The sequence below is a fragment of the Dermacentor andersoni genome, chromosome 10 (assembly GCF_023375885.2).
Source record: "Dermacentor andersoni chromosome 10, qqDerAnde1_hic_scaffold, whole genome shotgun sequence".
NCBI lineage: Eukaryota > Metazoa > Arthropoda > Arachnida > Ixodida > Ixodidae > Dermacentor > Dermacentor andersoni.
Genome location: NC_092823.1, coordinates 130,846,711 through 130,871,546, shown reverse-complemented (window position 1 = coordinate 130,871,546; position 24,836 = coordinate 130,846,711). Strand labels below are relative to the sequence as shown.

Genomic DNA, 24,836 nt, shown 5'->3' with positions numbered 1-24,836 from the left:
TGCACTGGTGCTCTGTCGTCCTGCGACACTCTCAATTTTGCTTCGAGCGAAAGACCCGTGGGCGCAGACAGTGGCTGAGTGAGTGGCCTAGGCTTTGAGAATCGGCTGCACAATGCATCGGAATCTTTGATGGTGACGCAGGAAAGGAGCGCCGTCGTCCCTAATAAGCGATGGGCTTGAAGCACGGTTGAGAGTGCTGCAATGCGATAGCGTGTGAGCGAGTTCCTGTGGTTTTATTATTGGGATAGCAATTATATGGACACTCCAGGCGCATTTTGCCGTCGCCGTGGTGTTCCGTATAAAGTCCAAGAGCGATTATACCTTCGACGCGCCGTATGTTGTATGTGCGAGTGAAAGCACCGGAGGGGCCGGAGCCCACGATCGCGGCAAAGTCCGGCGCGCGCGAGTGAGGAATACGGAGGGCAAACGCGCCGTCTTCCGTCCGCGCTAAAGGAATTCGTGAGGGCATGGGAAGTGAGGAAGGGAGGGGGGCGGCGTTGGGATTCAGCAGGAACTGCGTACTTCATGACCTTGCGCAAGGGGAAATGACGATCGCGGCTAAATCTCGTGCGCGAAAGGGAGGAAAAGGGAGAGGCAGGGAGGGCAGGAGGGAGGGGGAACGTTTTCTACTCCGCCGCAACAGCGTTCTTTGCGCGGCAGCGCGTGGTCGCACACGCCACGACTTGAAAGCGTCCTGAAGACGGCTAATACCTTTGTGCATGCTGTTTTCCCGCTGCTGTTTCCGTTCAAGCGATAGAAAGCACGATGGCCACTTCGCTCGCTGCTGCTGCTGCGCTTGCTGACGCCAGCATTTTGACAGCGTGTGCCTAAGGTGATCGAGTGGGATGTGTTCATGTTTGCCTGTGCGTGCTGACACCCCGCTAGATAATTCAGTTAGTAGGCAAATGTTTTTAAGTTTATACGGCCGATAAATCTGCTATCCTTACTTCGTATAGCTGTGTACTAATTTCCTATCGCAATTTATGCTTCGCCTTTCGAACGAAACTGCGACTTTTCTTTCATATTTTCCGGGCTTTCTATAAACGCCGAAAAAAATCACCACGTAACATGTACTTTGCCACAAAAAAAAATTGGATCCATCGTTTCTTAACCCCTCTACAACATGTAACGAAACGAACTTGGCCCTAAAGAGAATGTTTAATATATTGAATAATTAATGTCAGTTAATTAACCAATTAACCAGAAGAAAAATATATTTTGAGGAGCACATGACTGCAAACCATATTTCCTTGGTTTCACGCATCCGCGGTTGACAACTTTTTTTAAATCCTTGGTTCAATTGACGTGAAACACCCCGTATATATACTGGGTGTTTGAGCGAACGCTTTTAAATTTTTTTGAATGTTGCTTGTAGCAGATAGCATAATTCTAGTTCAAGAGCTGGTCTACTCTAAGAGGCGGATATTACTTGCTCAAAAAACTGAAATGCATAATCGGCTAAATGACGAAAATTCGCTAATTAAGTTTTTAACTAACTACGTTATGGTACATATTGCAATTTACTAATTCTAGCCGCGGAATTCGCAAAGCAGGTTCACTTGAAAAGAATTCTCAGGACGACGCCAGTTTCAAAATATTGTTACGGAACAGTATTTGCGATGGCGAAGAGGCGAGCAGTGTGAAGACGACGACGACGACGATTAGAGGCTAGCGTGGACATTTGCCTCTTGGCCAAGTGCGGCGTATTTCCTTGTTAATATACTTGTACATAGCTTTTCATCTGCGTCTTCCTACGTAACATATTTAATGGAGGTGGACGTTCCCTGTACCTCGTCACGGAGCTTCGCAGTGGATGGTACGTCGAGCCTTCCTTCATGGCTCCCGGCGACAACTCGATTCAGCCGCCTCCGACACCTGCTGCCACACCAACGACCTACATCGCTCTCCCTGCTCCCCGTGATCCTGGCGTATTCTCGGGCAAAGATGGGGAAGACGTCGAGGACTGGATCAGCCTGTACGAACACGTCAGTCGCAATAACCGGTGGGGCCCTACTATCATGCTCGCCAACGTAGTCTTTTACTTCGGAGGCACACCTAGAGTTTGGTTTCGGACGCACGAAGATGAGCTCACCAGTTGGGATTCGCTTAAACAAAAGCTCCGAGATTTGTTCGGCAACCCCTACGGTCACCAACGTGCCGCGCAGAAGGCGTTGTCCGGCCGTGTGCAGACGTCAACAGAACCCTACGTCACGTACATTCAGGATGTCTTGGCTCTATGCCGCAAAGTTGACGGACACATGACTGAGTCAGACAAGGTTTTCCACATCCTCAAAGGCATATTGCCGATGACGCCTTCAACTTGCTCGTATTAAACAACGTGACGACGGTGGATGCAGTTATAAAAGAGTGCCGCCGCCTGGAACTCGCTAAAAGCCGACGTATCGACCAGCAGTTTGCCCGTCTGCCCAACACCCCCGCGACATCTTCCTGTGCTGACGCTACTCATCCCAACAACACTGGCGACGTTACCAGGATCGTCCGGCGTGAGATCGAGGCCGCCAATCCGGCTGCCTTCGACTCCACTCCTCCAACGCACCCGCTATCACGGTTTCCCTGATCCAGGCAGTTTTCCGCCAGGAGTTCGCAAACATGGGTCTTCACACCATCTGGCCGGCCCATCGCCCTGATACCCACCCGGCTTCTTCGATTCCGCCCCCTCCCTCATCTTATTACCCAACACGTTTCCGCGACCCATCTGAATAGCGCACTGCTGACGACAAGCCCATTTGTTTTCACTGCGATCGAATCGGGCACATTTCTCGGCACTGTCGCACTCGCTGGAGTTCCCTGACCCGGTCTACATATACTGCCTACTCTCGCCCCCCAGGTGGCCCTTCTCGTCCCTATGCCGCCACTGATTCTCCTGCGCCGACCCACACCTATTCTCGTTCGCCTTCGCCCCAATGACGACAATCTCGCTCTCCCCAGCCCCGTCGCTCCTATTCGCCAACTCACTTCGGACGCCGCTCCCAGTCGGAAAACTAGACGATGCAGCGCCTCGAGGTGACGCTGCATGCCAAATCCTCCACTGACGTTGCCCACTCATCTGAAGATTCTTGACGTGCAAGTCGACGGTGTTTCTGTATCTGCTCTTACAGACACTGGGGCGCATTTGTCGGTATTGAGCGCTGACCTTTGTAACCACCTGAGGAAAATAATCATGCCCGCCACGACGCCTGCTGTCCGTGTCGCCGATAGCGGAACAGCCCCCGTAATTAGTATGTGTGCCGCCCGCGTCTCCTTCACCGATCGCTCCACTATCATCCTATTCACAGTCATCGCCCACTGTCCCCACGACATCATCCTCGGCTTAGACTTCCTCTCCGCACATTCTTCTCTCATTGGTTGTTCCGCCAGTAATCTCCGCCTTGACCTGCCTGTTCTGGATCCCTCTGAACCACACCCCAGTCGCCTCAGTTCCGTCGACTTCGTTCGCTTGCCACCTTCGACACTGACTTAAGTTGACTTAGTGTCATCCCCACCAGTCCTCGACGGTCACTACATCGCGGCTCCTATTCAAGACGTCCTCCTTACACACGGGATTACAGTACCTCATACAGTTTCATCTATTGCGGTGAATTGCGTCTGCCTGCCAGTGGTCAATCTTGACTCGACGACACAAGTGCTGCCACGCGGGATGTCTCTGGCCCAGCTTTGCTCATTCGAGGATCACTCAGTAGCATATCTTGCAGTAGACGACAAGTCAGCCGATTCTCCTCAACCATTGCAGTCAGCAACTTGTACCATCGCCGACTTACAGAAAATGATTGGGTCCGACATGCCGTCCGACACGCTCGTGAGTTCTACCACGTTCTGTTTTCCTACCACGATATTTTTTACTTTAACGATCGTCCTATGGCCCAAACTACAGCTGTTAAACATCGCATTAATACCGGCGATGCCCCTACTATTCATCGCCGCCCGTATCGAGTGTCACCGGCTGAGCGCCAAGTTATTCACGCAGAAGTTCTCAAAATGCTTGTCAAGAACATTATTGAACCGTCATGTAATCCATGGGCGTCAGCTGTTGTACTTGTAAAAAGAAGGATGGCTCAAGGCGCTTTGGCGTGGATTATCGGCACCTTAACAGGGTTACCAAAAAGGAAGTGTATCCTCTACCTCGGATTGATGACGCCCTTGACTGCCTCCACGGTGCTCGCTATTTCTCCTCTATTGAACTTCGCTCCGGCTACTGGCAGATTTCCGTGGACGATCTCGACCGCGAGAAGACTGCTTTTCTAACACCCGACGGTCTTTATCAGTTCACAGTGATGCCGTTCGGTCTATGTAACGCACCTGTCATTTTTGAACGCATGATGGACTCGCTTCTTCACGGTTTCAAATGGTCCACGTGCCTGTGCTACTTGCACGGCGTTAGAGTACTCCTCAACGTTCGCTAGGCACCTCGAGCGCCCCTCAGCAGTCCTGGACGGTTTTCGTCGAGCCTGTCTGCAACTCCACGCATCGAAGTGCCAATTCGGTCGTCGCCAGATTACCGTCCTTGGACATCTCGTTGACGTGAACAGAGTGCAATCGGACCCAGGCAAGATCCATGCTCTTACGCACTTCCCTGTTCTGAAGTGTGTCAAGGATGTGCGTAGCTTCATCGGCCTTTGTTCGTACTTCCGCCGTTTCGTGAAAAATTTCACGGCCATAGCACGACCACTAACCGAGCTTTTGAATAAAGACGCCCCTTCCCAGTGGGGCGATGACGAGACCTCTACATTCTCACATCTAATCGACCTTCTCACAACGCCTCCCGTTCTGACCCATTTCAATCCTTCTGCGCCTACCGAAGTCCGTACTGATGCCAGCGGTCACGGAATCGGCGCAGTACTGGCACAATACCAGCGCGGCAACGACCGTGTTATCGCTTACGCCAGCAGGTTCCTCTCATCCTCGGAGCGCAACTATTCCATCACTGAGCGTGAGTGTCTGGCCGTAGTTTGGGCAGTTGCGAAGTTCCGCCCATACTTATATGGCCGACCCTTTTACATTGTCACAGAACATCACGCGCTTTGCTGGTTATGCTCACTGAAAGATCCTACAGGAAGACTTGATCGCTGGGCCTTACGACTCCAAGAATATTCGTATTCTGTCACCTACAAATCTGGCCGACTACTCAAGGACGCTGACTGCCTGTCTCGCTACCCGGTAGACGAGCCTGACGCCGCCGACAGTAGTACCACCAACGGCATTTTCTCTGTGTCTGCCTTCGCTAACATCACCGATGAGCAGTACCGAGACCTATCGCGGCGAGCACTCATCGAGCGTCTGTGCTCTACGCCTACCGACGCATCCGTTCGCCGATATGTCCTCCAAGGCGGCATTATTTACGAAAGGAACCTCGTCCCTGACGGATCTGATCTTCTTCTTGTCGTGCCAAAACATCTACGACACTGTGCTCTTTGAGATGCATGACACACCCACTGCAGGACATCTTGGGGTAACCCGCACGTACAACCGCGTCCGTCGCCGCTTTTATTGGCCGGGTCTCACCCGCCGTGGTTGCTCAGTGGCTATGGCGTTAGGCTGCTGATCACGAGGTCGCGGGATCGAATCCCGGCCACGGCGGCCGCATTTCGATCGGGGCGAAATGCGAAAACACCCGTGCACTTAGATTTAGGTGCACATTAAAGAACCCCAGGTGGTCGAAATTTCCGGAGTCCCCCACTACGGCGTGCCTCATAATCAGAAAGTGGTTTTGGCACGTAAAACCCCATAATTTTTTTTGGCCGTGTCTCACTCGTTCTGTTCGATGCTATGTTGCTGCCTGTGAGCCCTGCCAGCGTCGGAAAATACCTCAGGTGCTACCTGCCGGTCGTCTCTAGCCGATCACCGTGCCTGTGGAACCGCGCTTTCGTGTTGGATTAGACCTACTCGGTCCCTTTCCCACGTCATCCTCGGGGAACAAATGGGCATTCGGCGCAACTGATTACGCAACCCGGTAGGCTATCACGCAGGCCTCCCTGCCAGTTGCGCTACTGATGTTGCGGACTTTCTCTTGCGTGACATTATCTTGGTTCATGGCGCCCCGCGATAGCTGCTTAATGACCGTGGTCGTAACTTCCTCTCGAAAGTTATCGCCGATATTGTGCGTTCCTGCTCCACTCAGCACAAGCTGAATACCTCATACCATCCTCAAGCCAATGACCTGACAGAGCGGTCAAACCATACTTTTACCAATATACTGTCCAAGTACGTTTCCAAGGACCACCACGACTGGGCCATTGCCCTTTCTTAATTAAGGGTTCGACGAAAGTTCGTCTGATCAGGCATGGAAATGAAGGGAATTACGGTCACTGACTAAGTCTGATGAATAATCTGACGTTTCGGAACCGCGTACGGGTTCCTTGTTTACTGAGTTAGACAGGAAATCGTCGTCACTTATATAGCCAGCACGTGACGTAATGAACGTGCGTAAACGGCAGGCATAGTCCCTGGTGTCCGGTTCATCACAGCTGGCGTCGATTGAATGATTAGATATTCTAGCAGCCGTCGGGATGACACATTCTTTTCTTTGGCAACAACAGTGGCAATTTCTCAGTCAATCTTGTGATTATGTTCCTGCGCATGCTGGGCAATGGCGTTTGTCATGTGACTATTATTTCTTACGCCACGTTTATGTTCCTTGAGCCGTCTGGAGAACTTCCCTGTTTCACCAATATATACTCTGTGGCAATCAGCGCATGGTATCTTATACACAACTCCTGGGAATTATTCAACAGGTAACCTGTCTTTCACATTCATGCCCTTCCTTACGTAACATTTGCCTACAATTCTTCCCGGCATGGCACCGCCGGATTTTCTCAATTTCATCTACTGTACGATCGTGAACAGACCTTGCCCCTTGACACGTCACTTCCTCTTGCTGCGATCTCAACAAGTGAGTATGCACGCGACGCCATCGCCCTCGCTGACCATGCACGCCAGCTTGCCCGTACTCGACTGACGGCCTCGCAAACCACTCAGCAGCGTCAGTACAACGCCCGCCACCGTGACGTACAGTTTTCACCTGGTGTGCTCCTGCTCCTGTTATCGCCCTCTCATCACGTCGGACTTTCAGAAAAGCTCCTTTCGCGATACACAGGGCCCTACCGCGTGCTGCGCCAGGTGACGCCTGTGACATACGAAATTGCTCCTGTGAGCTCAACCTCGTCATCTACTGTGGCATCTAGTGATGTCGTGCACGTCAGTAGGCTCAAGGCCTACTACACTGCTTCCGAGTCCGGCCTTTAGTCACTCCGGGACGGCGCTTTTGCCGCGGGGGTAGTGTTACGGAACAGTAGTTGCCATGACGAAGAGGCGATCAGTGTGAAGGCGACGATGACGATTAGAGGCCAGCGTGGGCTGTTGCCTCTTGGCCAAGTGCGGCGTATTTCCTTGTAAATATACTTGTATATAACTTTTCGTCTGCGGCTTCCTACGTAACAATATTAATTCGCGAACTGTGCGGAGAAATGCATTGCCGTTCCAGTTACTTTCTTAACAAAACGTGGTTTTATGCATTCAAGCACACAAGTAACTTGAATGCCACTGCATTTCTCCGCAAAGTTCAGGAATGAGTATTTAGGAACTGGTGTCAGCCTGAGAATTCTTTCCAAGCGAACTACATGACTAGAATTTGTAAATTGCAGTATGGGCAATAGGGTAATTATTTTAACAGGCAATTAGGGAATGTTTATGAATTAGTCGATTATTAATTTCATTTTCTTGTGCAAGTAGTGTCCACCACTTGAAGTAGACCACCTCATGAAGAAGAAGTGCGCTATCTCTCATATGCAACCATTCAAAATTTTTGAAAGTGTTCGCATGAACACCCTGTATATACAGGGTGTACCAAGTATCATGCACCAAGATTTAAAAATATGCAAATGCCACGTAACTGGACAGAACCTAGGTAATGTTGTTTGCCGTCGCTTGGGGATACTCAGAGTATTTATTGCATTCCACCTATTACATAATTAGTCTTAATTAATCAACTCCTCAAATATTATTTAGCACACTTATTTTTCGCATTCTTTATATTTAGGCAAACTTAAGGTATAAAGCCATGTCAAATCCAAAGGTGAAGCTTCTACTTACAGGCCTTGAAAGAAGTCAGGTGAGCCTTTCACGATTGTCTCCGCGTGCTTTAATGCCCAGAATTACTGGCGCTGAACCTGTGTTAACTTTTCATCTGTCTGCAGAAGGAAGACTACGTTGTCTCGCCGAAGGACGGTTACCTGTTCGACGACCTAACAATAACAATGTTCAAAGTGCACGCCTTAACACACAAGAAGGAGTATGGCAATCCAGATTGTGTCTACCTCATGACGGGGTACTCTTCTTTCTCTACATTCTGTCCTACGAACCGATGGCATAGTGTTTATTACAGTTAAGAAAAAATGTCTCATGTATTTCATGCAGGCTCGACGTGTTTACCTTCTATAATGGCAAAATGACTACCGCCGGTTTAGGTAGGTAAGATTTTATCACGTCGCATGTCATGCGGTACTAGCAGAAAGCGCTTTTATATAGAGTGAATCCCAGGGACTTCACTATCTTTTGGCGAAAGCAGGGCACGCAGGGACGTACACGCGTGTACACACAGAAGTAATTTTTTTGGCCGTAGCTTTGCTTTGTACTTTATGACCTGAACTTATGATGTAATAGTCATCATGCTGGATGACTTCCTCGTTGCTGTAAAGAGCTACGTTCACATAAAATTGGTTTAACTTTGTCAAGTTATGGCAGCATGCTGATAATGCTCTTCGCCAAACTGACGCCTACAATAACAAGCCCGACCGATCCTCCCCCCCCCCCCCCGGGTGCTGTGCATTAAGTTATTCATTGTGCTATGTCCACATAAAAACTTCGTCTCCTTCCATCTCAATCATCAGCGCCAGCTTTCTTAGCATTGCCGCTGCAAAATCCATTAAGAAAACAAAACACAACGTTGACCTATAACAGTATGACTTACAAAATGTCAATAAATGTTATAAGATGGCTCAAATTTTTGCCCGCTAGCATAGGATAGATTTACAACGAACGGTATAAATTGTCAAGAAACGCGCTAACGAAACAATAATTGTATCAGTTGAACAAATTCAGGCACGTGCACATTTACAACCATTATGCTCTTTCTAGGAATCGGCTTCGTTTCCGGTGTCTGCACAAACCACTTCGTCGCACTCGGGGAAGACAGCCCGGGACTCTTCAGTGGAACGCACACTTTTGCCCACGAAATCGCTCATCTGTAAGATCGACCTTTCGCATACACCTTTCTTTAATTAGGACAGGAACGACACAGGACGCGTCGTCTTCTGCATTTTAACGGTACTTATACGGCAAAAACATAGAAAAACTATGGCATAAAGGGATTCTATATAAAAACCCGTATGTACTCATATATCGTATGGTATCATTGGATATAGGAGTAATTACTCAAAGATTATATATACAAAGCCAACAGACAATGCAGCCAAGGAATGAAAAGAGTTAATTAGCTGGACGTGAAATTTAGATGCAGAAAACAATGAAGAAAAAGGAAAATGAGAATGGAAGAACAGATAACTTGTTGCCGGTGGGAGACAAGCCCACTACCTCCTAATGCGTTGCACCAACATTTCTGACTCGGCGACGGCCATCAATTCTTTCGTTAGCTTGGGGCTTTATGTCTACTAGATCTAACCCGGCGAGTGTTAGCCAGCCTCACTCGGGGCCATGATGGGTGGATGTGGAACATCATTTTTTGCCCGATGGTGTCACGTAACACATGATCTTAGGAGAGCTGGCACATGGCTGATAAGCCCTCATACACTACCTAATGGCAACAAGACTTCAAGATTCGAGACCCAGCTATTAATGAACGAGAAGAATGGAAACAGTGGGACTCTATTTTTGTTAATCACAACCATATAAAGCCTACAGGCAATCAAGCCTAGGAAAGCATATGGGTAATTAGCTGTGGTTAAAATTGAAACGGAGAGAATTATTAAGGAAACAAAGAAAATGAAAGTGGTCGAAAAGATAACTTGTCACTGGTTAGGGATGAAACATTTCCATAAATATTAGACGCTAGATGGGGCTGGAAGGGCGTGATTAATAAATCTATGTAAACTTTTCTACGCTGAACAGAGGACGAGTAGTTTTGGAGAGCCGTACGCTTTGTAAAACAAACAATAAATTAATTTTGTGCATGAGACAAGGCCGAGTAAAAGAAAACTGGATGCACTAAGTTTGGCTGGGCATGAACAATCGTAGCCTTCAAGAAAGCCCGAAATACTGGATGAGAACTGCCCTAAAAAGAGTAAAAAACGCAAGAACCGTGAGTCTGACTGTGAAACACGAGTCCACGAAGCAACCGAATAACATGTTTATTTTCTTTAAATTTATACAACAAAGCAAGCAGTAAACAGTGGTCGAACAAGAGAGATGTCGTTGTAGCCAACGTTTCCACAAGCGGACGGGTCTTGGCCAGCGATACAGCTGCTTGCCTGGCACGCGTTTATATGAAGTTTTCGTCTTCGGCACCCGGCGGACGATGGCACCAAGGGAGGGGGGGTAAGTTAACTGAGGCGAAATGTATTAATGTGTTGCAGTGAGCTTTTTGGTTCGATGACATGATGAACCACTGCGCTGCGAAGCAATATTATGGACAAGGACGCGATGGACTAGGACACTAGACCCACATGAAGCGCAGTCTATGAACTCTTTGATGAAAACGACGGAACAAGTGTATAAATCTAGAGTAAGCAAGATGCAGGCCGTCACATGGCATTTCAAGTCGTATGCGTTGGAATTTGTGTGCTCAGAAATTCGATTTGTGTTTGTCATCTAGTGCTAGGGCTAGTGTGCTAACACATGTGCCGTTTGATCGCGATTCCATTTGGAATGATCCGATAATTGTTGAGGCATTTGTGTGTTGTAGGTGGTAACGATGGTAGTTCCTTTTTAATTTTGACAGGTAATTACGTTGTTTTCCAGCTTAGTGCTCGCCCATGCGACATTTATTGTTTGACTACTGCATTTGCCCTCACTATGATATCGAACGCCTCTCTTTCCGGGCAACATTAAACCTACTGGACTCCAGACCATTTTTTGAGTAAAAAGTGCGGGGACCACGGCCACATCTGTCATTGGCAAAAAAGCGACTGGTGCCCTAGTGCATGACTTAAAGCTAGGAAGCTTCAAAGACAACTTATAGTGCTCCTGTACATCCTCCCACGTGCACTCACTGCTCACTCTCTTCCTCTTTATATTTCCCCTTTCCCTTACCTCCACTTAGGAAGTAAACCGGACGAGCGTCTGGTTCACTTCCCGGCCTTTCCTCTCCTCGCTTTTTCTTTCTGTTCATAACTTCCTTCTCATCTTCCTGTGATTCCGTCTTCCTTAGTATGCTATAAAGAGACTGCTTGTATACCCTTCGAGACCTACGAGTAGCCTTGAAGATTAAAAAAAAAAAAAACATTGGGCTATTCCAAATCTCACGCCTGCCATCCTTGTGCACTTTGCAAAGGCTGGGAGCAAAACACGACGGAGACGGCCCAAACATGGACGTCCCAAGACACCCTGGTGCAGAAGCTTGTCCTTGGAGTGACGGACACATCATGAGCTACGTCAACAAAGGGCCTGAATTCCACCGTTTTTCGGAGCTTACCATTTTAGTCGTCAACTGCAGAAGCGTAAAAAAAATGATATATTTGGTGCTCTGACCTCTTCAGTCAAACCTCCCGTGATTATAGATACGGAGTCTTGGCTCGACGAATCTGTTGGTAGTTCCGAAGTTTTTCCGCCTGGTTTTCACGTCTACCGTTCCGATCGCAATGCGCATAGAGGTACAGTCTTTCTACTTGTTGACTCGTGCTTGCAATCGCCTACCGTATTAGTCCCAATTGATTGTCCCCAGTCAGTTTGGTGCAATATCCGATTTGAAACTGGGCAGTTGCTGACAGTTGGCTCCTTTTACCGTTTCCCCACTTCCACATCGCCTGAGACCTTCAGAGCCCCCTCTGAGTTTCTTTCTACAATAAAAAATGACTATATTATTGGTGGTAATTTCAGTATGCCTGACGTGGGGTGGGTTCACAATAAGTCTGTCCTTGTTAATTCTTCCGCTCTGTCTATAACATTCCGCGAGGCAATAGTTACCAATGATATTTATCAGTTTGTGTCTCAACCTACTAGCTGTGGTCCGAATAGCACTTCTGTCTTAGATCTGCTTTTTTCAAATCAGCCATTGCTTGTGTCTGATAACGCCGTAATTCCCGGTATTGGTGACCATGACTGCCTTCTAGCGCATGTTCAGGTCGTCCCCTTCTCATTTGCGCATGATCACCCAAGGAAGGTATATTTTTTTGAGAAAGGAAATTACGTTTCATTATCTAATGATCTTGCCATATTCCAGCTGGAATTCAGTCACTCAGCTCAGTCCGCAGATTGCAATACCCTATGGGATACATTTTCCTCCACACTAAAGCAGTTGGTTGATACACATGTTTCATGTAAACATTTGCCTGCAAAAAAAAAAACAAAAAAAAAAACGTGGTGATAAGCCTTAGGTTACTCGGGAGGTCAAGCGATTGATTAATATGAGACATTGTCTTCTGAGTGCTTATAGAAAGCAGCGTAACCCTTATGTATTTGTAATGCTAAAGTTCCTTGGAAAAGACATAAAAGTAAAAAAAAAAGGTTGCTAAGGAAAAATACTTCTTAGCATTGGGCCGAAAGTTACAAAATAACTCGAAAGAAATGTGGAAGTGTTTAAAAACAATTAGAAAAGGATCAGTTGGTATCCCGAGCTTAAAAAAAACGGCAGTGTAGTTCTTACTGAGGACTTCGATAAAGCTTCTTGCTTCAATCTTTATTTCCAGTCTTCTTCCACAACTCCATGTCATAATGAATTACCGCGTATTCCCGACGACGTGTTCGAACCTATGCCGGAACTTGTCCTGACACACGGTGGTATACTTAAGTTACTTCACAATATAAATGTTTCTTCTGCAAGTGGTCCTGATGGTATACCTTCTTATGTGTTAAAGGCTTGTTCTGACATAATCGCCCACTATCTGGTTATTATTTTTGAGAAATCGTTAAGTACTTCTTGCTTACCTAAGGAGTGGAAAGTTGCGAACGTGGTACCAATCCATAAAAGTAGCCCAAAAATATTGTCTCCAACTGCAGGCCAATTTCTCTAACGAGTGTGTGTAGTAAAACACTGGAGCACATAGTATACAATGCCATAATAAAACATCTAGAAAATAATAATTTTTTTAGAGAATATGAGCATGGTTTTAGTTCTGGTCGTTCCTGTTCGACACAGCTCCTAGAATTCAGCCACGATCTTTTTCATTCATTCGATCTGTGTTCAGACTGACTGTATATTTCTAGATTTTAGAAAGGCATTTGATTCTGTTCCCCATGTTTTGCTGTTACATAAGCTATCATCTCTCGGTATCTCTCCTTCATTGCTTGATTGGATTAAAGGTTATCTACAAGATGCAACGTGTTGCAATTAATGGCTCACAATCTTATTACATTGCTGCTACTTCGGGAGTTCCTCAGGGATCTGTTTTAGGGCCATTGCTGTTTTTGGTCGACATCAATGACATTGCTCAGGTTGTGTCATGCAAAGTGCGTCTGTATGCGGATGATTGTGTGATTTATCACTGCATTAGGTCCGCCACTGACCACGAGTACTTGCAACGCAATTTGAACTGTATAGTACGCTGGTGTGTTAGGTGGCAAATGTCCTTGAACCCCAGTAAGTGTCAATACGTCTCCTTTACATGTAAACAAAATCCATATCTGTTTGATTATACATTAGCCAATGTCCTGCTATCGCGAGTAACTGAGTATAAGAATATTGGTGTTTATTTCTCATCGAATTTAACTTGCACTAAGCACGTTGAATATGTTACAGCGAAAGCCTGTAAAATGCTAAACTTTGTTAAACGCAACTTCCGGTTAGCTCCTCCCAAAATTAAAGAACTACTTTATTTTTCGAACGTAAGACCCATATTTGAGTATGCCTGTATGGCCTGGGACCCACAAACCAAAACTCTGTCTAATATGCTCGAGCATGTACAATACCACGCAGCCCGTTTTGTCTGTAATAATGATGACTTTACTTCTAGTATTACTGCACTTAAGGATAACTTGGGGTGGGAATTATTAAGCACACGTAGACAATATATGAGATTAGAAATGCTATTTAAAATTTATTTCGGTATGGTTGAAATATATAAAGAAACTTACCTTTTACCCCCTCATTTCTTATCTCACAGAAGTGACCACTCTTCAAAAATAAGAGAAATTATTTGTAGAACTAACGTCTTCAAGCACTCGTTTTTTCCACACACAATATCACAGTGCGATCGGTTACCGCAGGAAATTGCTTATTGTCGCACTGAAGCGTCATTCAGAGCATTTCTGTTGAATTTATAGCGGCGCGAACATTTCTATTGCTGCGTTATTTTTGGTTGATCAGTTCTGTATTTTATCGAGTTGATGTAACACTGTGTATTCCCCCCTGAAATAATGCCCTCGGGCGCTGCAGGTACTTGAAATAAATAAATAAATAAATAAATAAATAAATAAATAAATAAATAAATAAATAAATAAATAGGGCTATTCCAAATCTGACGCCTGCCGTCCTTGTGCATGTTGCAAAGGCTGGGAGCAAAACACGACGGAGACGGCCCAGACGCGGACGTCCCAGGACACCCTGGTGCAGAAGCTTGTCCTTGGAATGACGGATACATGATGAGCTACGTCAACAAAGGGCCCGAATTCCATCGTTTTTCGCCGTGCAGCTTGAACCAAATGCGGCACGTTATACGGTAAGACCGAAAACAGCTGCGGAAGCCCAGCCCTCAAGCGCTGAAGTTCTCGCCTCGGAAGCTTTTATCTATATGTGCGTGAACGGTAAAATCGTTTCTTTCGCCATCCACAGAACAAACTTCGTAAGGGGTTTTGGTATTTACATGAGAACCTTTGCCGAATGCTAGAAGTAGTTCTTTATTTACGCCTTCAATTTTGTGTACTAAAGATTAGTAAATCTTAAATTAAAAAAGGAAAGCATTAAACTCATAACATTTACTCTGCAGTAAATAGAGCTGCCACAATTCTGATAACTTTTTCAATCAAGAATTTCGACGTTGAACAAATTGATTCCGGTTGTTTCAACCAATCAACCTAAAAAAATTGCCTGTGTCAGATAGCTCAATTGTAGTCCATGAGCTGCGGTACTCGAAGAGGGGGCACAACTTGCTAAAAAAATGAATAATCGGGTAATTAACAGAAGTTGACTAGTTAAGTGTTTAATTATTACCGTATGGCACACATTGAAATTCACAAACTCTAGCCGGGGAGTTCGGGAAGCGGATCCACTTGGTACGAATTATCAGGATGGCACTAGTTCCGAAATATTTATTCCCGAACTCTGCCGAGAAATGCATTGGTGTTCCAATTACTTTTTTGCTTCAATGCATAGAACGACGTCTCGTTAAGAAAGTAATTGGAACAACAGTGCATTTTTACACCTGGTTTGACGGCGCACCCACAGTTATTCTCAAGTGGATATGCCTTGCAATGCCACCCGCTATAATTTGTAAATTATAATATGTGCTCCGTATTAATCAATTAGAAACCTAATTAGCGAATTTTAGTTAATTCATTGACTGTGCATTTCGATTCTTGTGCATGTCCGCCTTTTTAGTAGACCTCTCATGGACTAGTATTGTGCTATCTGCCACAGACAAGTTTTAACATTTCTTGAAAGTGTTTTCTGAATCTCCATGTACATCATACACTCACCCGCACTGAATTTAGTTCTGGCATATTATATTTGGCTAATGATACTTGTTGTCTTTGACATGCTGTTACTGGACTATTGAGGTTAGAACCTTAATTTTAGTTGAACTAGCTTGTTTACGTTTCTAAAAAGTTTGCTCAAGATTCAGGGCATTGTTCATGTCTGTTTATGTACATGCTCTCTTGTCACTTATACTGCCTCGTTCAAAGTGTTGTATGTGTATCCCGATGTTTTAAATTTGACTGTATTTGCTACTTCCTAGTTCGATTGCTGTCATTTGATTTTAGTGTTGCTTCTGAGCTGAATCGGCGAACATATTATAGATCATTAAAAAGCTTGCAAGCCTTTCGATCGCAAATGTTTATATTGTTTCAATCGTGCCCATTTTCTATTTTGTTATCTTTCAAACCTAGCGGCCACTCACATAGCTACGCTGAAGTCGCACTGCTATCGAAAAAAGAAACTTTGATCATTTAAGCTGACACTAGCATATTTGCAGCGACTGCAGGATATATAATTGCTTTCTTGAAGAAACATAAACAGTTTCGTGCCTTTGTGTGCATTTCGATATGCGCGTTTACATGTGTGCTCGTATTTCTTTCCGTCGTTTACATATACATTTGAACAGGAAAGTCGCGATTAATCACGTTTCCATTCGAGTAGCGAGAGAAAATTTCAGATGATTTTTTTAAGTGCCCGACCAGCATAGCTCAGCATATAGCAAGCGGTATAATCCCAGACTATGTACTCGCTCGCATTCATTTGCGTTCATACTCTTGGGCACTTACGTTTACACTCAATCGCAGGTGCTCACTTGCGCACATGCTGATATCCACCGAGACTCATGTTGATCCTCACACCATGTAGAACCCACTGTTACCAAATTTAGTTTGTGCTCACTTTAACCATCCTTCGCTTTCGCTCACACCCCTTGTATTTCACTAACGCTCTTGCCTTGCGCCTGTATATTGAGCGTGAGTCATTGTACTCGTGAATGCCGTCCACTGCTAAGGAGTATCTTTGCTCGATGGCTGTTAGTTATTATTTACTTTTCAGGAGTTATACAGGTAGCGGGGGAGCGTGTTAGTGTTACTATCCAAGACTTGCCAAGATCTCTCTTGCTCCCGTTAGAGCTGGCTCACCATTTTCCAGTATTATATCGTGGGGTTTTTCTCAAAGTAACGTGGGGTCACTGAAAAGAAGTGCAAAGTTGGGTCTTAGAACCACTACTCAGAGTAATTGATATCGAAAGACAATAACTGGAGTGCTGAGTCTTAGTTTTGATGCGGTGCCCTTGGGACATGAAAAATCTTGACTGCTTCACCAGTCTGTTAGTACCTGTATCCTCAAAATTGCAGTGTTCTACTGGTCGCTTGGTATTAGTTAAACTTTTTGTTAGTTCTACAAGCGTTTGAGATAGTTGTAAGTTTTGTGTTACTTCACAACTTTTCGTTCAGAAACTCCTAGCGCCAGTGTAACTCACAGGTACTGCAATCCTCGCTTTAGCAATGTGCTCGGCGAAAAAGTGTCTGCGAAGGCATGAACCTATTTAAAGTGCAAAAGATTAAAAGCTATGCATAGGCCAGTGGCGGGGACAGGCTAGTCCAGACCAAGCAACGGTTGATTCTACACGTGCCTGTCAATTTCTTCATCTTGGACCGCAGATCAGTGCTGTGATGTTTTAGGCTGGGCGAACATTTAAATAATTCGCATACAGAACCGAATATTGCATTATTCGATTCGTTATTCGAATCGAACACTCATTTTTTGTAAACACGAACATTTTAGGTACAGTCCTAGGAATCAATGAAATCGCTAATGTGCGATGATTAAATCCCTGCGGTCACATAGTAGACATAAAACACGAGAAGTTATAACGCAGTGGAAGAGGCTATACTCAGGTTAGGCAAGCAGAATTTTTCAAATAAACAGCCATCATTCACACTCATCAATAGACTGTGGGTTTGCTCCTAAGGTTCCCTTCGTGGTTTTAAGAAACAGCAGTTTATGACGCTTAGTGTAATAACAGAAACTACCTATCGTCGTTAATATACTGGGATATGAAGAACAATGGTGAAAACGGATTTTCATTGTTGCATTTTTTTTTATAAAAGTATTCGCTGTTTGAGTGAATTCTGTTCGATTATGCCAGTTTTCGATTTGTATTCCATGCGGTGTCAAAAATTGCTTTTCGCACACCCCTAATGTTACATTCAGGGGCGGTAATTTCTTTACCATAGCATACTGTATAGCTACTAACACACCATGTGTTTTTCGTCTGCGATTGTACTGTCATGAGTGCACCGCTTCAAGTAACAAAAGTACCCCCTCCAAAAAAAAAAAAAAGACAATCTCAATCACTTCCGTCGCTGCAACTGCTTTGCCATTTCTGAATTTCAGCCGTGTAGGATCAGCGTGCTGGAAGGTGTCATCAGCGGGGAGTGTTGTGAAGAGCGTATACCCAGGAATGGCAGTGACCTTCGAAAAGTTTTGCAAGGCTTTGCAAACCGACAAGGAAAACTCCACGTATGAATACGTCACCGTAAGAATAAAACGTCTGCTGTATCAATATTTCTTATATATATCGGGAGTGTAAGCTACCTCACGCACAATGCCATTTTAAACGAATATCTTATGATTTTTTAAAATCTTTTTGCTCCTCGTGCAGGTCCAACAAAGTTCCTGTAAAGTGGTGTGTCATTTTTCCAGAGTTTTCACGTATCTATTTGCTGGTCAAATACCGGAGCGCCACCGTGTATCCTTTACCCTAAGGGAAGACGCGTTGGACTACATGGAATGTGGTTCCAATCACGTAAGCACCGGCCGGCAGACTTACAATTTATGCATGTTTAGCACACGCCAGCGTCAAGAAATTGAAAATTAAGGAGCTCTCAGGTGACGAACATCAAAATAGGGGACGGGGTAATATTTAGACAGCAACTGCAAGTAGGTGAGGCGTTGTTCATAGCGCAGAAAGTTGTCTTGTTAAGCTGCAGGAGCGTTGTAAAAAAAAGAAGCCGAGGCAGGACAATTTTATACTAAGATCACTGTAAAGTGTGACAAAAGGATAATTGAAAGGAAGGCAAGTTCACTAGCGCTTGACTCATTTGGCTACCATACTAATAAAAGGAACTCTGGCGCTCTAATCCTGGAATCACCTTCGTTGTCTGGCAAATCAGTTAAGCGAAACCTTCGAGCTGGAGGAAGTTTCAAGAAAGGGTAATATTGCCATCCCTCAATAGTGTTGCCAAAACGAGAAAGGAAACTCATACAAATTTCTGAGAAAGAAAACAGCAGTTGAAGAAAAAGAAGCGCTTGTCCGAAGATGGAACCCGGAACTAACAACTTTTCAGTGCGTCCGGTCTCCAATCTGCATGAGTTAACCAGGAAGTTAGCAAATTGCAGAGCTAAGCTGAAACGCAGACACACAGAATATGGTAAAAATTTTCTGCGGATGCCTGCAAGTTGAGGAAATTTTACATAAAGGAAACGGCGTCATGCACATGAGCGTTTAGCAGAAAACTACAAAGGAATCCTGTACATGCTTCTCAGAAAAAAAAGAAGCTTCATGTGTAACTTAGTGATGCTCTTCAAATGATATAATGCCTGTGATTAGGAGCAACCAAATAACTACAAGTTTGTGTTCCTTGCACGTTAGTTATACTTTGTGCTTGCCTCGCAACTTTTATTCGTAGGCGTTAGGTGTACAGGTGAACAACTAAAATAATTTAGCCGTGTAGCATCAGTGAAAGTGCAGATGCTCGCGAACATTAATAAACTTAGAAGTAAAGAGAGAAAAATAAAGCGAAAACACCCTTCGGATCAGCCGTTCGTCTGAAAAAGACAGGTTGATTGCCCTTGCGTCTTCGGCTAAGAATAGCAGTAAACACGTATTTAGTTTTCGAAGAATAGTGGCACGAACCTTCATTAGAAAACGTTTCAAGCAATGGAAACACGAAATTACATCTCAACTTGATTCCACCAATCGTGCTATTTTCGACCGTACAGCAAAACAAAATATCAGCAAAAGACGTTGACAAACTAACACTACAATGTTTTGGTTTCGGACATGTGACGACACAAATATCGCATAAAAATGTAATATCAGACAGCATCACTGCAGTAACAATTAGGTTTCACGCTTTTGCACATTTCTTTGACTATATACATTCCGACTCTCTCTTTTTGACGTTTCAATTTAGTCGAAAGGTACAGATTATCTGGTAGCTGAGTTCTCGTGAGCTATCAACATTTCTTGAGTTTATTAGCAAAAGTTATACAACGTTAACAGAAAACGTGTGGTAGATATGCGTGCACACGCAAAATAACCTAGCAGGAAACATCATAAATAATAATGCCAGCTCAATATATTTTGTAAGTCGCTTTCGCAGTATCTGCACGAAACAGACCTACAGGCTTATTTTTAATTTCATTCTGCCGTTATTCCGCGTGGCAACCGAAGCGAATAAAGTTCCAGTGATGAACACTAGATTGCCCACATCACGACACACCAAGATGCCGACTTAAATCAGCGCTAATTAGACCGCAGACCTTTCAGTTTAAGGAAACTTTTGGGCCCTTGGCCAACAACGGCCTTGCAGAAGAGCCCTTTAAAAGCACTAAAGACTTTTCTTGAAGACAGCGGCATTGTTGGACGTTATTAGCGCTTTCATTGTTCTGTTCATTTCAATGTCACTCTATATATGCATCTGTTTGGGAATTATGTTATGTTGACTGTTCTGTTGTGACTGTATGTGATAATAGATTTACACTATGTATGTACCACCCGTTGACTATACAATGTGTTATTAGGCGACAGTATCGTTTGTACTTTTGAGACTTTCGTCTACATAAGTATGGAGACATTTACATTGTATATTGTATGTACGATGTGTTCCTTACGTCATAGTCTTCCTGTGGAAACGTTGCATGATAAGTGCTGGTGCTTGTGTGAAAAGATTATTTGATATGTAACCTTGAACCCGGAATGATGTATGACGGAACCACCCAAGAGATAAGGAGTAGCCGGCGCCTTAAATTGCGCGCCAACATCTCCTTATATCATATCAATAAAAAAACAAAACACTTAGCGCACTCAATATTTCCCAGCATCATGCGGTACATTCTTGCTGAGATGATATTTGTCGCGCTTATGGCTTTTTTAATGCGAAATCATTATATGCCTCTTTACGAGAAAATTGGCCGGCGTGGGCGTCATAGAAACATGGTTCCGAAATGGCCTACTGGCGAAGTAGCAAAAATCTGTCGAAAAATGCTCGAATTAACGTCGAGTTTATTAGGGAGGCTCCTGTAAACAAAGTAAATTATTGCCATTCAAAAAAAATTTTGTACATCTTGATCTGTGTGAGAATCGAACCCGACCTCCCGGGGTGCGAGACAGGCACGCTTCTCCGACGCCACAGCGGCTCCACGGTTACTGAAGGTGTTACCTAGTGCCCACTTCATTGGGCACGCGACGGTGCAGCCAATGGGTCAAGGTGGCGCCATGTCATGAGTATATAAAATGAGCGCGTTCCTGACGTTCTGATCTCTGCAAACAGTATAATGCTTTCGCATTCCCACACGTAAGCAGTCTTAAGTGGGTCCGCGTGATCATTATAACTGGACACTCCAGTCGCATTTCTGCGTCGTCGTCGCCGTGAGGTTCCGTATCAGTGGAAGCCTGCGAGGGTGTGCCGGCGAACGCAGTTCAATCTCGCGTGCTCGAACAAGGAACGCGGCCTAGACGTGTGCCCTCTGCTGTCACGCGCGAGGTAGGGGGGTGAGGCGAGGAAGGAGAGGCGTTCTCCAGCGGCTGCTAGGGTGCTTCGGTGTCCTCGCCCGCCGCTGCGCACAGAGCACGGTGTAAAAAGTTTCACCGTGGTACAGAGTGAAGCAACCGCGGCCTCTGCTACGACGTTGGCTACGCGAATCGCGGACGCCGTAGGGACGCGCTGCCGGCGCTCGTGCGTCTGGAAAGCGATCTGCGACGTGGCCAAAGTGCGCGCCCGGACGGGCCTCATCTTCAAATCGATCTGCGATATTTGTAGAGTGCGCGTAGTGCCGGTAGCTTCGTATGCGCTGTGCTTTCGACGTTTCGTTCGCGTTGAAGTGGGAGATGTATGAAGGTTAATTCGCTTGCGGCTGCCACGATTCCTCACTCCAGAATTTTGACAGCGAGTTTCCGCGCTCATCGAGCGGAATGTGTTCATTTTAACCTGTGCGTGCGTGACACCGTGCTGGTTAATTTAGTTAAAACACGCTGGCTGGCTAGTTGGTTTGAATCCATGATAGAATGTGTAAGCACGACTGAACAAGGAACTAGAAAGAAGCAGACATACAAAGGCAGCGCTGTCTCTGTGTGTCTGTTTCTTTCTACGTTCTCGTTGAGTCGCGCTTACACATTCCATCATTGCTAATTTAGTTAGTAAGCGAATGTTTACAAGTTTATGCAGCCGTTAAAGCTACTATCCTTACTTGGCACAACTATCTACTAATTTACAATCGCAATCGGTGCTTCGCCTTTCGGGCGGTACTGCGAGTTTTTTTGGAGCATGGCTAATGTGATTTGGTTTGGGTTAGCTGTACTGGCAGCGTAGCTGCGAGTAACAGCCCGCAAGGGCTAACAGTATTGGAAATGAAAAATAAATAAAAACTAAACTTGACGGGTTCGTGAAACGGCGAAGTTCTGTAGATGAGCTTTTTTCTCTCGTTGCACCTGCACTCGCTAGAGCGGATATGTAAGCTTTATTTATTCAATAATCTAATATCTAAGTCTATGAGTGTCATACTGCCCCCAAAGCCAGTTGTAAAGTTTATGAATACTTAGCAAGCCTATAGTTTTGCGTAGCATCATCACTTTCGGGATATTGGATGTTCATCATTCACGCTTCCCTAATTTGATGCGCAAGTAATGTGTTTAGATTTCGGTAAGTCGTACTGCCTGACCGTAGTAAACAGTTGTGCAGGTGTCATATGCCACACCAGACAAAAACATGGCTTTTTATTCAGTTATATTGGTAATAGATGTTATAGATTATTTGTTACACATTCACGTGAGACATCGGTCATGGTACAAGCATTCGCAATGAATCGAATTAATTGCCCTAGAACGATTCTTAAGAACGGGTACGGGCAATTCACTATAAATAAGGACATTAATATTAGCCATGGCAAGATGTTAACAGAAAACTCAGTGCCCTTCGACTCTGTGAAGAAGTGTGACCAGCGAAGCTGTGTATGTGGGCCCTTAATGGCGAACTGCACCTCCGCCGCGCGTCGGCCCGGCATTTTACTATCTTCGAGGTCGGCCCACGTGTGGGGTATGCTTAAGGCCTGCTGCACCTCCGCCGTGGGTTGGACCGTTATTGCAGTATATTTGGGATCGGTCGACGTATGGGGCAGACGCCTGCTTCACCTCCGCCGCGGGTGGGCCCGGCATTGCACTATTTTTGGGATCGGCTCACGTATGGGGAGTGCTTAACATATGCGTCACCTGCGCCGTGGGTCGGCCCGGTATTGTACTACCTTCGGGATCGGCTCATGTATGGGGCAGACGCCTGCTTCACCTCCGCCATGGGTCCGTCTGGTATCACACAATCTTCGGGATCGGCCCACGTTTGGGGAGTGCTTAACGCCCACTTCCCTTCCGCCGCGGGTCGGCCCGGCATTGCACAATCTTTGGGACCGGCTCACGTATGGGGATTGGTTAACGCCTGCGTCACCTCCTCTCTGCGTCGCCCCGGCATTGCACTATCTTCAGGATTTGTTCCTACACGGGGACACGATATTGGAGAGAGTAGTAGCCCTTAACAGCGTCGCTGTAAAAAGTGTTCTTACACGAGGGTTGCAATGTGGGCGTGTTGGTAACGCATCTTGAATAGGCTTCAGTAGCGCTGCTAAAAGACAGGATTAGAAGATAGGAAAAGATAGTTGGTGTATGTATTCTTTTGTTCTGTCTTTTATTCGCGCTGCAGTAAACATATTCAAGACAGTTCTTACAAACGAAAATTTTGGTGAGTTTGGCCCTTGTTCTTTGACGAAGAAGGCATTAAACCGGTTATTGGTCTTGTCTGCAGGTTTGCATACAAGGAGTGTGCGTGCAAAAGACTTCTGACGTTGAGGAACAGACAAATGGACAGATATCGACTGATGTCGTTGAGACCTCTTCTGCAGAAACAACCCCAACACCAACGACAAAATCAACGACAAGACGAAGGTTCTGGTGGCGGCACATGACAAATAGGCCCTGACCAACGCGTTGGTAACACAAATGTGGAATCAGTGTGCGGACTTCTAATGTGAATCGTGCACAGTCTGTAAAAATAAATACAATAATACAACAGCATCGCAGGCGATACATTCTGCTGCGGGGCAAAAGCCCATACCTTTGATTTAGTTAAGAACATCATGATGTCACTTTTTCAACTCCTCTATATGACGTTTTCTAAGGCACCCTGGTGGGCCGCCGTGATTGAGTATTGACTGTGACATAGCGCTGCTAAGCAAGAGGGTTCGGAATCAAATTCAAGCCACGGCGGCCAGATCTCAACTGGGCGAAATGCTAAAACGCCCGTGTAGCATGCGTTGGGTGCATGTTAACGAACCCCAGGAGGTCAAAACTGATCCGCAGTCTTCCGCTACGGCATGCTTCATATTCATATGGAGGTTCTGCCACGTAAAACTGAAGAATTTAATTAAGGAAGTCTTATATTCTTTTGCGGAAGTTGTTGGCGTTTCTTTAATTTTAGTCTCGTTCTCGCGCTATTTATAACAGTGCGTTTGGCACGTGACGTATGCGCCAGATGTTTCAAAAGTAATCTTACCCTGAGAGGAACATGTGCGCAGTCACGGCTTGATGTTTCACAGTCAGTATCCTGCCTAAATAAAGCGTGAAAAAAATTAATGGCCTAGTGGTTAGAGCGTTGGGATGCTGTAATGGAAGACATATTTAATTCCGCAATTGGTCGCGTATAATTTTATAGCATTATACGTAGACTTCAACCGATTTGGAGGTACC

General features: G+C 45.4%; 1 protein-coding gene across 1 annotated transcript in view; it reads left to right on the top strand.

The window, feature by feature from the left end:
* LOC126545065 (venom metalloproteinase BumaMPs1-like) overlaps nt 1-24,153 on the top strand; it is a 35,826-nt gene extending 11,673 nt beyond the window's left edge. The window contains exons 5-12 of the mRNA XM_072284743.1: nt 8,054-8,125; nt 8,211-8,341; nt 8,431-8,480; nt 9,151-9,259; nt 14,676-14,843; nt 17,945-18,359; nt 18,486-18,629; nt 23,896-24,153. Coding sequence (XP_072140844.1) covers nt 8,054-8,125; nt 8,211-8,341; nt 8,431-8,480; nt 9,151-9,259; nt 14,676-14,843; nt 17,945-18,359; nt 18,486-18,629; nt 23,896-24,069 — 1,263 coding nt within the window. The 3' untranslated portion in view covers nt 24,070-24,153. The remainder of the gene's footprint in view (nt 1-8,053; nt 8,126-8,210; nt 8,342-8,430; nt 8,481-9,150; nt 9,260-14,675; nt 14,844-17,944; nt 18,360-18,485; nt 18,630-23,895) is intronic.
* The last annotated feature ends 683 nt before the right edge of the window (nt 24,154-24,836 follow it).